We start from the raw sequence: 13554 nt of genomic DNA on the forward strand, positions 1-13554 counted from the left end.
TGGGGGCTTGAAATCATCCACCGCCATCCGCCACCGTCAGCTACTCGGTGGTGTGTCGTGCGGCCCGGCCCACCCATCCAGGACAGGGAGGGAAGGATGGCGGTGTCTTCGGCCTTGGGAGCCGGCGGGGATCTGTTTATCTGGACGCTGAACGTGAGTCCTTTCCAGACTCGCCGCCATGGGCCGTGTGATCCGAGGGCAGCGGAAAGGTGCGGGTTCTGTGTTCCGCGCGCACGTGAAACACCGTAAGGGCGCCGCGCGCCTGCGTGCTGTGGACTTCGCCGAGCGGCACGGCTATATTAAGGGCATCGTGAAGGTAAAGAGGGCACCGGCGGGGGCAAGCAGGCGGGGAACAGGGCGCCCCGAGGAGACCTTTTAATCCTGCCACCTCGACCCATAGGACATCATCCATGACCCTGGTCGCGGCGCTCCCCTCGCGAAAGTGGTCTTTCGTGATCCCTACCGATTTAAGAAGCGGACGGAGCTGTTCATCGCCGCGGAGGGAATCCACACTGGGCAGTTTGTGTACTGCGGCAAGAAGGGTGAGCTCCAAAGCGGGGAAGGAAGGGCTGGACCCCGGACATTGTATGCCCGTGCTTTACAGTGTGGGAGCGGTGTGGGTTCGCATTGCTTTCGACTTTATCGGTCGCATTGCCACTTCTCTCGACAGCCCAGCTGAACATCGGCAATGTTTTGCCCGTGGGCACCATGCCCGAGGGTACCATCGTGTGTTGTCTGGAGGAGAAGCCGGGGGACAGGGGCAAGCTGGCACGAGCTTCTGGCAACTATGCCACAGTCATCTCCCACAACCCAGAGACCAAGAAGACGCGAGTGAAGCTCCCTTCAGGGTCCAAGAAGGTCATTTCCTCAGCCAACAGAGCTGTTGTTGGTGAGTGCCGGAGGGTAGTGGAACCCTGAAGACTGGGTGCTCTGCATATGAACTGCCAGCTGCTGGGCCTGGGCCCTTAATCTTGGTTCTTGGGGACACCGTCTTTGAACACGGCATACAACCTTGGGTTGAATTGTAGAGTAGTACATTGTCTACTTTGTGGGTTTGTTACAGCATGGACTGTGGAGATAGCCCCGTGGTTAAAAGCACTGGTTGCTCTTCCAGTTCACAACTGTATCTCCAGTCCCGGGGGATCTGATGATCTCTTCCGGTACTGCACAGATGTGTACAGACATACATAAGATAATACATCCATTTTTGTACACTGTGACTTAACCTAGGACTTGAATGCTGCTCTTGTGTGTGTTAATTTCAGAGAAGATAGGGCCAGCATTAGTGACTTTAAAAAGACATCCAAGTCAGTGAAATGGAACTTGAGTCAGATTCTCTTGTTACCTGGCAGCATCTCACAATCTGGTAAATTCATCTGCTGCACAGGGTAGATTCTGAGGATAGATGTTCACAGAGGATGCCTTTGCTCAGTGGATTTTGCCTTTTGTATGGAAGGTGTCTTCAGAGGTTGGAGGACCTGTCCTGATCTCAGACACTGAATGTTGAGGTGCACCCCTGGGAACGGACAGAGCCAACATTTTGCTTAATACATGCATGGGCCTTGGATTGCCTGTCAGTGGAAATGACGGATTGCAGAGTGTAAGGGGTTTCCTAGGCGAAACTTGGTACAGGCTCTTGGATGGTACATTTCATTGAGGCTGAAAATGGTCTTCCTGGGGTTGTAGATTCCTGGCATAGCACTAGTGGGGGGCAGTCTTGGTGACTGGAGGGCTTTGTGATGCACATCTCAGAGGTGTCCTATATTTTTGCAGGTGTTGTGGCTGGTGGGGGCAGAATTGACAAACCCATCTTAAAGGCTGGTCGTGCCTACCACAAATACAAGGCAAAGAGGAACTGCTGGCCACGTGTCCGGGGTGTGGCCATGAATGTAAGTAACCACAAACTGAGTGGATAGTATTTCCTGTGCTTGGATCTGCGGGGTGGGTGGGTGGGGGTCCTAGGCACTGGATTCTGCCACTGTCTTCCCTGGATAGGTGAGGTTACCCCCACTCTAACTAACCTCATGCTCTCTCTACAGCCTGTGGAGCATCCCTTTGGAGGTGGTAACCACCAGCACATTGGCAAACCCTCCACTATCCGAAGAGATGCCCCTGCTGGGCGCAAAGTGGGTCTCATTGCTGCCCGCCGGACTGGGCGACTACGAGGAACCAAAACTGTACAGGAGAAGGAGAACTAGAGCTCAGGAGCTAATAAAGTCTGTCCTTTGGCTAATAGGTGTGTGTGAGCCTCGGTTTTTGGGGGGACAGATGGGATCCCTGCCATGGAGCCCCTCAGTTTACAGGGAAGTGAACGGTGCAGGAACTTAAAACACCCAAGTGTTCAGGATCAGAAGCTTGCACCCTAGAGGGACATGATGTGCTGGGCTTGGAATTTGGGTGGGCGGCTCATTTTTTATTGTGTGTGTTTGTGTGCATGAGTGTGGATGTCAGGACTAGGTGTTCTCCCTGTCCACGTGGGCGCTGGGGATTGAATTCAGGTTGTCAGACTTGGTGGCAAGTGCGTTGACCTGCTGAGCCCTCTCGCTAGGACATGAGTTGAATTTTCACTAGAGGGTTAGGGCATCCTATCTAATGGATACAATTATAGCACTTTTTTTTCTCAACGACACAAGCTTGAGTCATTTGGGAAGATGGACTCTGAATTGAAAGAATGCCTCTACAGACAAGTCTGTCAGGCGTTTTCTTGATTAATGATGGATGTGGTAGCCCAGTCCATTGTAGGCACTGCCACCCCTGGGCAGGTGGTCCAGGGTTGTAAAAGAAAACACTGAGCAAGCCATTAAGGGTCGATCTTGGTGGCATGTGCCTGAGGCCATGTTCCTGCCCTGACTTCCTTATGTGATTGATGTGGAAATGTAAGCCAAAGAAACACTTCTCAAGTTGCTTCTGGTCATGGTGCCTGTCACAGCAACAGCAACCCTAAGACAGAATAGGTACCAACATTGTTGGCCAGTTTTGGTGGGAGGATTGTAGGGTAGAACCATTCATTGAGTGTGCAGAGCGTCATGAGCTCTTGTGGGAAGAGAATGCTGGGAGCAGTGCAAGTGGTGTCTCAGAGGGAAGTTTGGAGAGCCCTTAAAGACGAGGGGCTGGTCTTTACGGTTTCTTGGAAACAAGGGTTCTCTGTAGCTCTGGGTATGAATTTAGTTCTGGTGCCTCTGCCGCCTCCTGAGGGCTGGGACTAAAGGCCTGCACCACCATGCCTGACATTTTTTGTTTTGAGGTAGGATCCCACTATATAGCTCAGATCCATCTGCCTTTGCTTCCCAAGTGTTAGCACTAAGGGTGTGTGATACTTCAATTAAGAATCTTGTTCTGGGGCTGGAGAGATGGCTCCAGAGCTCCTGAGTTCAGTTCCCAGCACCCACATGGTGACTCACAAGCCATCTGTAATGAGATCTGGTGCCCTCTTCTGGCCTGCAGTCAGGCATACATACTGTATACATATATAAATTTTAAAAAATCTTGTTCTAGTCAGCTGAGAGTAAAGAACTTAGCAAGAGACCTGAACCATTAAAGTGAACCTTTGCTTTGCTGGAACTGTCTGGGTCAGCTGGAGTTGAAGAATTAGCTGTGACTAAGAGCTGGTGAATGCCTTTAATCCCAACAGATAGGCCTGGTCTACCAAGTGAGTTCCAGGACAGCCAGGGTTACATAGGAAACTGTGTGTGTGTGTGTGTGTGTGTGTGTGTGTGGTGTGTGTGTGTGGGGGGGAGAGGTCATTTTGCTCAGGGTTAGCATTCAGAAGCTGTGGTCCAGGGGCAGGCAACTGAACTCAGTAATGTGTAAGATTTTTCAAGGTGGTTCAGGTTTTGAAGGCACTGAGGCCAGTGAAGGTGCTGCCTCAGTCATAGAAGCCCTAGGGTAGAAGGGATCCTGGAGAGAAACAGGCTTGACACCTTACAGCCGGCTTAGAGTCCCTGAAGAGAGAGCCTAGCACTCTGGACATGCTGGTACCATGGGACCAACAGGTGTCAGTGGATCCTACCTGTACTTGATAGGAAAGCAGCCGTGAGGAGCGAGCCAGTAAGCAGTGTTACTCCATGGCCTGTGTACTGAGTTTCAGCTTTGACTTCTTTTGATGCACTGTGACGTGGAAGTGGAATAGACTCTTTCTTCGCTTAATTGCTTTGGTTATGGTGGTTTATCAGGACAATAGAAAACCCAAGGCAGACACCAAACAGGCTTTTTCAGTTTACGTAAATTCTCACTAATGTAGCTGTTTTCACTTTTCCAAACACTTAGAACTGCCGTTTCAGAATATTTCATAAGAATATTTTAAAATACCGATTTTATTTATGTGTGTATGCTTATCACACACTCGTGTACTCGGAACTCACATGGAAGCAAGAAGACAACTTGGAGTTGGTTTTCTCGTCCACCATGTGGGTTCTAGAACGCAAACTCAGGTTATCAGGTCTTCTCCACTGAACCACCATCTGCCCCCAGGATCTTTTTTTTTTTAATATCACTTTATTCACATAGTACATAAGTGTTTTATAAGAGTACCAAAAATAAGCCGAGCAGTGCCGGCACACCCCTTTAACCCCAGCACTCAGGAAGCAGAGGTAGGTGTGAGTTCCAGGATAGCCAGAGCTACACAGAGACCCTGTCTCAAATAAGCCCTCCCCCCCAAAAAAAAATTTTAAAAATACCCCAAATAGCCCAGTGTTCTAAATTTAAATAGAATGATCAGATGCATTTAGGAAAGTCATGAAGCTAGTAAGAAAAGGAATGTCATTTGAAATGTCAATAGTCCCTTCGTCTGAACTTTTCAGGTGCTTCAATAAGCTAATGCCAAATAAGCAAAGGAAGAATTATGGCTATCTTTACCAATCAATATCCACAACTGTAGGGTTATTCTCCAATATAACATCAAGATATTGAGGAAAATAAAACTAACAGAAGAATGTTTTTCCCTAGGAAGGAAAAGGAATCGTGACATTGAGTCACTCAGGAAAGGTCCTGCAGATTTAACAATTCCTTCCTAGGAGGAGGAAGGCTGTTCATGTATCGTGTATGTTCTAAGTTGGGCTTCTGACAGCCATGGATCAGAGCTTCTTGTGCACTTTCTGATGCTGGATCAGGTGCCCATGCTGGTTGAAGGCACGCCCACACTCCCCACACTCATAGGGTTTCTCTCCCGTGTGGATCCTCTGGTGCTGGATGAGTACCGAGTACTGGCTGAAGGCCTTGCCACAGCTATTACATTCGTAGGGCTTCTCGCCTGTGTGGGTCCTCAGGTGCACGATGAGAGTTGCTTTCAGGCTGAACGCTTTGCCACACTCTGTGCACTGGAAGGGTTTCTCGCCTGTGTGGATTCTCTCGTGCTGGATCAGAGACCTGCGCGCGCTGAAAGCATGCCCACACTCGCCGCACACGTAGGGTTTCTCTCCGGTGTGGACTCTCTGGTGCTGGATGAGGTGTGAGTGCTGAACGAAGGCCTTCCCACACTCATAGCACGCATAGGGTTTCTCCTCGGTGTGAATCCTCTCATGATTCATCAGGGTGGAGCGGTGGCTGAAGGTCTTGCCACACTCACTGCACTCGTACGGCTTTTCCCCAGTGTGCACGTTGTGATGCTGGATGAGCACCGAGCGGTCACTGAAGGCCTTGCCACACTCACTGCACGTGTAGGGTTTCTCCCCAGTGTGGACCCGCTGGTGCTGCAGCAATGTTCTCTTCACGCTGAATGTCTTCCCACACTCGCTGCACCCATGAGGCTTCTCTCCAGTGTGCACTCTCTGGTGGCTCCGCAGGACAGTGCTATGGTTGAAGGCTTTCCCGCACAAGGCACACACGTACGGCCTCTCCCCTGTGTGGATCCGCTGGTGCTGGATGAGGTGTGAGAGCTGAGTGAACGCTTTCCCACATTCCAAACATTCGTGAGGCTTCTCTCCCGTGTGTATCTTGTGGTGCTGGGCAAGGTCTGAGCTGACCCTAAAGGCTTTCCCACATTCATTACACTCATAGGGCTTTTCGCCTGTGTGGATCCGCTTGTGCTTACTAAGGACAGAACTCTGGCTGAAGGCCTTCCCACATACATGGCACACGTAGGGCTTCTCACCAGTGTGTATTCGCTGATGCTGAAGGAGATGGGAGCTCCGACCAAAGCACTTCCCACACTCAATGCACATATAGGGTCTCTCTCCACTAGGAGCCATGTGGTGGCGAGCAAGAGGTACACTAGGATTCGATCCCTGGACATTACGGGGCTTGACAGGGGTTGGACGCGGGTAGAAGTTCTCTGTTTTGTAATGATCTTCATTAGCCTTCAACAGTGCGTCCCCCAGGAGCAGTGTCTTTTCATCTGAGATCAATGGCTGGAAGTTCAAATTTGTGTTCTGGTTCTCGTCCTTGGTTTTCCATTCTGAAACAACAAATACAAAATGAAAAGGTGAACACTAGCCAGGGTGTGGGTGGTACATGCCTATAATCCCAGCACTGGAGAGGCTGAGGCAGGAGGACTGTGAATTCAGTATCAGTCTGGGCTACCTACAAGAGCGACTTTAAAAAACAACCCAAGGGCTGGAGAGATGGCTCAGGGGTTAAGAGCACTGCCTGCTCTTCCAAAGGTCCTGAGTTCAATTCCCAGCCACCATATGGTGGCTCACAACCATCTGTAAAGAGATCTGGCGCCCTCTTCTGACCTGCAGGCATACATGCAGGCAGAACACTGTATACATAATAAATAAATAAATCTTAAAACAAAACAAAAAAACAACCCAAACCAGAATAAAAACAACAAAAGGACCAGGCAGTGGTGTAGCATGCCTTTAATCCCAGCACTCAGGAGGCAGAGACAGGTGGATCTCTGTGAGTTCAGGGCCAGCCTGGTCTACAGAGTAAGATCCAAGACAGGCACCAAAACTACACAGAGAAACCCTGTCTCGAAAAAAACAAAAAAGGAAAAAACAAACAAACAAACAAAGACAAACACAAAAAAATAAAACAAAACAAAACCACAAAAAACCCACAAAAGGTTAGCACGTCCCCAAGCTGCAGCGTGCAATCCACTCCTAAAGTCAGCTTTGCTGCATAGTCTCTGATGTGAGATCAGAACGGAACATCTTTCAACAAAACAACCAATAATGGGATGAAGGGGGAAGGCTTCAAAGTGTCTGCCCTGTGCAGAATGCACGTAATAGTGGCGGCACATCCTCGTGTTCTCCCTGGAATTACCATGACCGAGTCTCCAGAGGCTGTGGTGGTGATCGCAGGACCAAGAGGTCTGTGTGAGGCAGGTCTGTGTGAGGCAGGTCTGTGTGAGGCAGGTCTGTGTGAGGCAGGTCTGTGTGAGGCAGGTCTGTGTGAGGCAGGCAGCAGCACAGGAGCAATGGAGCCTGGCCTGGGGTTGGGAGGGGAAGCCTGAAGCCTGAGCAGGTCAGAGGATGCTATGTACGATGGTCACCTTTGTGGACAACAGTTCAATGTGGAGAATGCACTGGATACTTAGAGACAGATAACGGGCACCTGGTGCCACATTTAGGTTGGACACAGGCTGGTGACAGCAGCAGTGTAGACAAGAAGGAAGGCTGAGTGGAGACGTTCTGGAACCAAGAGACAGGCTCTACAGGGAGACCAGGTTGGGGATATGAGTATTGAGAATAACCATGTTTCATGTCTTAAGTTTAAAGATGTCTGTCACATTGAGTCTTCACGTAGAGACAGCTACACTGGGCCACAGTGTGGAGAGGTGAGAGGTCCTTCCATCTCATGCAGAACTGGCCTAACGGGGGTTAGTCCCCTCAGGTTTCCTCAGGCAAAAAGGTCCACTATACTCTCCTGCTGCAGAGGACGGTGGCCAGCCCTTTCAGTGCCTGAGGCTCCTGTGCATCCTGTGGCCTCCCATAGGGCACAACCTAGTTGCCAGGCTCAGGATGCTAGCCTGCCCTCAGTCCTTAACCACTTATCCAGGTCTCGGCTGTGGAACTCCCTGAATGGGTTGTCATACTTGATGAACAGCCTAGGACAGGAAGTCCCACAGCAGAGAAAGATGTAAGAAGGTAATGCTTACTTTTTAAATTTAATATGGGGGGGGGAGGGAGGTGCACATGCACTGACTGCACATGGAGGTCAGAGGACAAAAATATTTTTCATGTTTTGATTATAAGTAAGTAAATTAATATATCTCCAATTACATTTTGGGCACAATAGCTTTTTAAATTAATTAATTATGCATATAGTGTTCTGCCGGCATGCATGCCTACATGCCAGAAGAGGGCACCAAATCTCATTATAGATGGTTGTGAGCTACCACGTGATTGCTGAGAATTGAACTCAGGACCTCTGGAAGAGCAGCTAGTGTTCTTAACCTCTGAGCCATCTCTCCAGTCCCACTTTTTTAAATTTTTTAAAAAATATTTTTTTTTTTTTTTTTTTTTTTTTTTTTTTTTTTTTTTTTGGTTTTTCGAGACAGGGTTTCTCTGTGTAGCTTTGCGCCTTTCCTGGGACTCACTTGGTAGCCCAGGCTGGCCTTGAACTCACAGAGATCCGCCTGGCTCTGCCTCCCGAGTGCTGGGATTAAAGGCGTGCGCCACCACCGCCCGGCTTTAAAAAATATTTTATTAGCTATCTAGATTTCTGTTTAATTGTGAAAAAAATCCAGCTTTTAAAATTAAAAATTTTATTATTATTTTCTTGTTTCCCCTCCCTCCTCTCCTCCTGTTTCCTCCCCCCACCTCCCATCTATCAACCCCACCCCCGCCTCTGTTTAGAAAGGTTGCCAAGTACTTTTATCTGCTGAGCCATCTTGCAACTCCAAAAGTCTCACTCTTGTGACAGGACACACAAGCGTCTCTGGCAAGTACCAGTGGGATCAACAACTTTGGGGCAAAGTACAGATTTAGTAAGTGCTGGCCAGGATCACACGCAAGTACAGCATCAGAGATCATGCCTCTTCCATTCCCTTCGATGTTAGTATAGGAAAAAACTGGGTGTTCTCACTCCTTGGGACTGAACTGGTGTGCCATGTGTGGGCCCCTGATAGGAGAGAGGCTATGGCCGACCTTCGCTTTTTTTTTTTTAAGTGATTTACTTATTTTTGTTATATACACATTGATATTTTGCCTGCATGTATGTCTGCATAAGGGTGTCAACTCCCTTGGAGCTGGAGTTGGACAGCTATAAACTACCAGATGGATTCCGGGACTTGAACCTGGATCCACTGGAAGAGCAGCCAGTGCGCTTTTTTATTTGTTTTGTTTTTTCGAGACAACGTTTCTCTATGTAGCCCTGGCTATGCGGGAACTCACTCTATAGACCAGGCTGGCCTCGAACTCAGAGATCCTGCCTGCCTCTGCCTCCCGAGTGCTGGGATTAAAGGCGTGTGTCACCTCCGCCCTGCAGCCGCCAGAGCTCTTAACTGCTGAGCCATCTCTCCAGCCCAGCACATGCACGCTCTCAGTGGCACCCTGTGGCACCCTGTGGTGGCCTGTGCCACAGAAGTGCTTCTGCATTTCTACAGAATCTGTTTTTCTTTTTCCCCCAGCATGAAATTCAAAGGCTCTAAAGAGGGTCTATCAATCCCCTATGGCCGGCCTCCACAGACAGCTTTGGCAGTATTTGAAAACGCCGCCCTCCCCCACTCCAGCCTCCTATGGCCGCTATCAGTAGCTTGCTCTACAAAGCCAGGCACACTTGTAGCTCCTCAGAAAGGTTAGGCAGAAGGATCAGGTGAGCTTCGGGAGGAAAAGAAAAAGAGCCCCAAAAAAGGTCATTGCAAGATATCTGTGATGTACATAGTGCTGTGCCCTCTTCTTTATGGTCCTGGAAAGCCAGTCTCCTTTGAGATGTGACGTCATTGTTGCTCAGAGGAGACATGATTTTCAGGCCAGTGAGAGGAAGACTGACTGTTAACGTCTCTGTCCATACCACTCTAGAGAGAAAGGGTAATTCTTAAGGGGAAAATGGCCCCACTGAAACGCTGAAGCCAATCAGCCAGTACAGGTGTCGCTATGCTATCCCTTCCCACTTTGAGGGCGCATTCGGGAAGGACAGACAGGTTGGCTGTGGTTTTCCTGAGACCCTGAGGTTATCTGCAGTTGGGGATTCTTCATCTAATACAACTGTAAACACAGACTTCCAGGTTGGACCTAGCCACATCATACCATCTTCCTTGTTTATAATTTTTCCCAAGTAACTTAAAAAAAAAAAACAACAACTTTTTTATGGTTGCTGGCCTTGCCTCGCCTCTTTCTTTCTGTGCTGATATCACTCCTCCCAACATGGTGAATGTTCCTAAGACCCACCGGACATTCTGCAAGAAATGTGGTAAGCACCAGCCAATCCCACAAGGTAACAGAGTACAAGGACACGGGTTCTTTATATACCCAGGGAAAGCGGCTCTGGGACAGGAAACGGTAGCTATGGTGGACAGACTAGGCCTGTTTTCCACGAAAAGGCTAAAACTACATAGTAGTGGAGCTGGAGAGATGGCTCAGCAGTTAAGAGGACTGGCTGCTCTTCCAGAGGACCAGGGTTCAATTCCCAGCACCCACATGGCAGCTCACAACTGCCTGTAACTCCAAGATCTGACACCCTCACACAGACATATTTGCAGGCAAAATGCCAATGCACATAAAATAAAAATAAATTATTAAAAAAAAAAAAACCTATAAAGAAGACCATGCTGAGAGTTGAGTGGGCTGAGCCCAACCGAGATCTAAGAGGATGCTGGCTAATAAGAGATGCCGGCATTTTGAACTGGGAGTTGGTAAAAAGAGAGAGAGCCAAGTGATCCATTTCTAAGCTAATTTCATTATACAGACAATAGAATCATGACTTTTTTTTACTTAAAAAAAAAAGCTTTTATTTACTTTATGCGTATGAGTGTTCTCTGCCTACATGTATGTCTGTGCACCACTTGTGTGCCTGGTGCTTGTGGAAGCCAGTAGAGAGAGGGTATAAGATCCGCTGAAACTGGAGTTACAGACAGTTGTGAGCTGCCATGTGGATGCTGGGAATTGAACTCGGGTCCTCTGGAAGAGCAGCAAGTGCTCCTAACCACTAAGCCATCTCTCCAGACCCCCTAAGTAACTTTCTGATGCTATTATAAATGTTACAATTTTAATATTTATACCTTTGTTTATTGCTGATAACAATACAAATGATTTTTACTATCTAACAATATTGCTAAATTCTCTTGTGAATACCAATCTCTCTTTCTAAGTTAAAAATCATATAAACTTTAAACAATACTTTTCCCTTCCAATTCTTATTTTTTTTTTTAAACTTTTCTTTATATCATACATAGGACTGCAGTACAATAGATCATGGGTCAGGGGGACAGTGGATTCTTTTATAACTGAGCTCAGACTTTCAGCCTGAGTATCAGGTTGAGAAATTTCCCTTCTATACTAAAAGTCTTGTAACCCTCACAGCCTAAATATTCCACTAACACCTGGGTAACCAACTATGATCTTTCTGAGCAGTGGCAAAATCTCTTGCCTCTACACAGCTCAGCTGTCTGTCCTTCTCCTTGGTAACAAGGTTTACCAACCTCATCTTGCTTCACCACTACACCCACACTTCCTTCTTGGCCCAGGACCTCCTAGTCTGGACATTCTGTCAGAGGAAGAATGACAGAACTCTCCTTTGACCAATGGAAGCTTCTTCCCTCAGTGGCTCCGTCTGAAGTATGCCTTCAGTGAAAGCAGGACCAGTTCTCCTTACTCACCTGAATGGCCACTTCCCAGGCCCTGGCTCTGCTCAGATTCCTGCCCATCCAGGACCCATGGATCTTCTCCTCGCTCCAGCTGGGAGATCACAACAGGCTTGGATCCAGGGAGTCCTGCTCGTGAGGAGGGAAGCCCCTGGATTATACAATATTTGCTAAGATACTCCCTTAACCCACGCTCCACGTAGGAACATGAAAAAGGACAAGACTTCCATTCCGCTGCAGCTGAACCCTTGGAGGTCGGCCAGCCTCAGGATCAGTCTGCACCAAGTGCCCCTCTTCCCAGCAGCTGCCTCCCCTGGGAAACCCCCCACAGGAGTCCAGTGCACAAAGACACACGGATGGGGCTACGGAGGAGCCTTACCCAGTGAGACCACATTCCCATAGGTCTCCATCATCACATTTCGGTAGAGGCCCCGCTGAGCAGGGCCCAGGCGGGCCCACTCCTCCTGAGACAGCAGAACAGCCACATCCTCGAAGGTCACCTTGACCTGGAATGACCGGGTTCTGAGTAAGTCCACATCTGACAGGTAGTACATGTGACACGGGAGACTGGTGGCGGGCCCCCTTAGAGTCACGTGCGATCAGAAGGAATCCATTTCAGGAGCTGCAGTGATATTCGGACTGCCTGGGCACAGAAGGAGCTTCAGCCAAGCCACCGAATAAGCTTTTGGGACCACTCACCTGAGGTCCTGCTGGCAGTGGCAGAAGTCCGGCTGCTGCCATCTTGGTTTCTTGGGTCTGTGAGGACAAGAGGGGTCAGAGGATCCTGTGGGGCTGAGAAAGAAGAGAGAACACATGAGAGTCCAGCTCGACAGATCCCAGGGGATCCCTCGTCAGGTAAAGTCAGTGAAAGGCACGCTGAAGTGAGCTCCCAGGAGCTGAAGCCACTGTAGTCCTGCTTTGTCCCGTGTCCCCAGGCCCACGCTCACACTGGGATTCTCGAGTGCAGATTCCTGAGCAAACATACGGTTCCTGGGCCGGCTGCATCTAGTAGGCTTAGTCAGGGAAAGAAAGTCCCACTTGAAAATGATAAGGGGGGCCAGAGGCTGTTATATCTTTGTGGGTTCAAGGCCAGACTGGTCTACATAGTGAGTTCTAGGCCAGGCAGGGCTTCACTCCCCTGCCTCCCCCCCTTTAAAAAAATAAGGTAAGTAAGGCTAGAGAAAGAGAGCTCAAGGGCTTAACGTTAAAGAGTACTTGCTGACAGGTGGCCCTGCTGGTTACCAGTGGAAAAGTCACGAGCCTCGGCCATGACTACCAGAGTTACAGAGCGCTTTATTAGAAGGAAGGAGGGGACAGGAGAGAGGAGAGCCAGGCCTGGAGAGTGAGAAAGATGGCAGAAGCAGAGCAGAGCAGAGCAGGGTACAGAGAGAGAGCAGAGGGAACAGAGAGGGAAGGTGGGGTCCGCTCTGTGACCACGCGCAGGTATGTAGTCACCAGTGCCTGCTGATGTCGTAAGACGCAAGACCCGACTCAGAGGTTAAGAGCACTGGCTGCTGGCTGCTCTTCCAGAGGTCCTGAGTTCAATTCCCAGCAACCACATGATGGCTCCCAAGCATCTCTAATGAGATCTGGTGCCCTCTACTGGTGTCCAAGCATACATGCAGGCAGAACACTGTATACATAATAAATAATAAATAAATAAATCTTGGGAAAAAAAAAAACAAAAACAAAAACGCAAGACCTGAGGAGTGAGGGCAGGATCCTAACACTTGCTACTTTTGCAGAGAACCCAGGTGAGGCCAGCCTGGGCTACAGAGTGAGTTCCAGGACAGGTTCCAAAGCTACACAGAGAAACCCTGTTTCAAAAAACCAGAAAAAAAAAAAAAAAAAAAAAAACAAAGAAAAAGAAA

General features: G+C 48.9%; 2 protein-coding genes across 3 annotated transcripts in view; one reads left to right on the forward strand and one right to left on the reverse strand.

The window, feature by feature from the left end:
• The first annotated feature begins 32 nt into the window (after positions 1-32).
• Rpl8 (ribosomal protein L8) lies at positions 33-2235 on the forward strand. The gene is made up of 5 exons (XM_052748198.1): positions 33-316; positions 401-542; positions 671-889; positions 1774-1889; positions 2040-2235. Exons 1-5 carry the CDS (start codon positions 179-181, stop codon positions 2196-2198), a joined length of 774 nt encoding a protein of 257 aa, XP_052604158.1. The 5' UTR covers positions 33-178; the 3' UTR covers positions 2199-2235.
• A 2072-nt stretch (positions 2236-4307) lies between these two features.
• The window catches only part of LOC128116679 (zinc finger protein 250), a 38369-nt gene continuing 29122 nt past the window's right edge, over positions 4308-13554 (reverse strand). For both annotated transcript variants that reach the window (XM_052748172.1, XM_052748173.1), the window contains exons 2-5: positions 12383-12475; positions 12063-12189; positions 11699-11812; positions 4308-6391 (exon numbers count right to left, since the gene is read on the reverse strand). In XM_052748172.1, coding sequence (XP_052604132.1) covers positions 5073-6391; positions 11699-11812; positions 12063-12189; positions 12383-12424 — 1602 coding nt within the window. In that variant the 5' untranslated portion in view covers positions 12425-12475 and the 3' untranslated portion in view covers positions 4308-5072. The remainder of the gene's footprint in view (positions 6392-11698; positions 11813-12062; positions 12190-12382; positions 12476-13554) is intronic.

This window comes from Peromyscus californicus, unplaced genomic scaffold (assembly GCF_007827085.1).
Source record: "Peromyscus californicus insignis strain IS unplaced genomic scaffold, ASM782708v3 Scaffold_20__1_contigs__length_68692818, whole genome shotgun sequence".
NCBI lineage: Eukaryota > Metazoa > Chordata > Mammalia > Rodentia > Cricetidae > Peromyscus > Peromyscus californicus.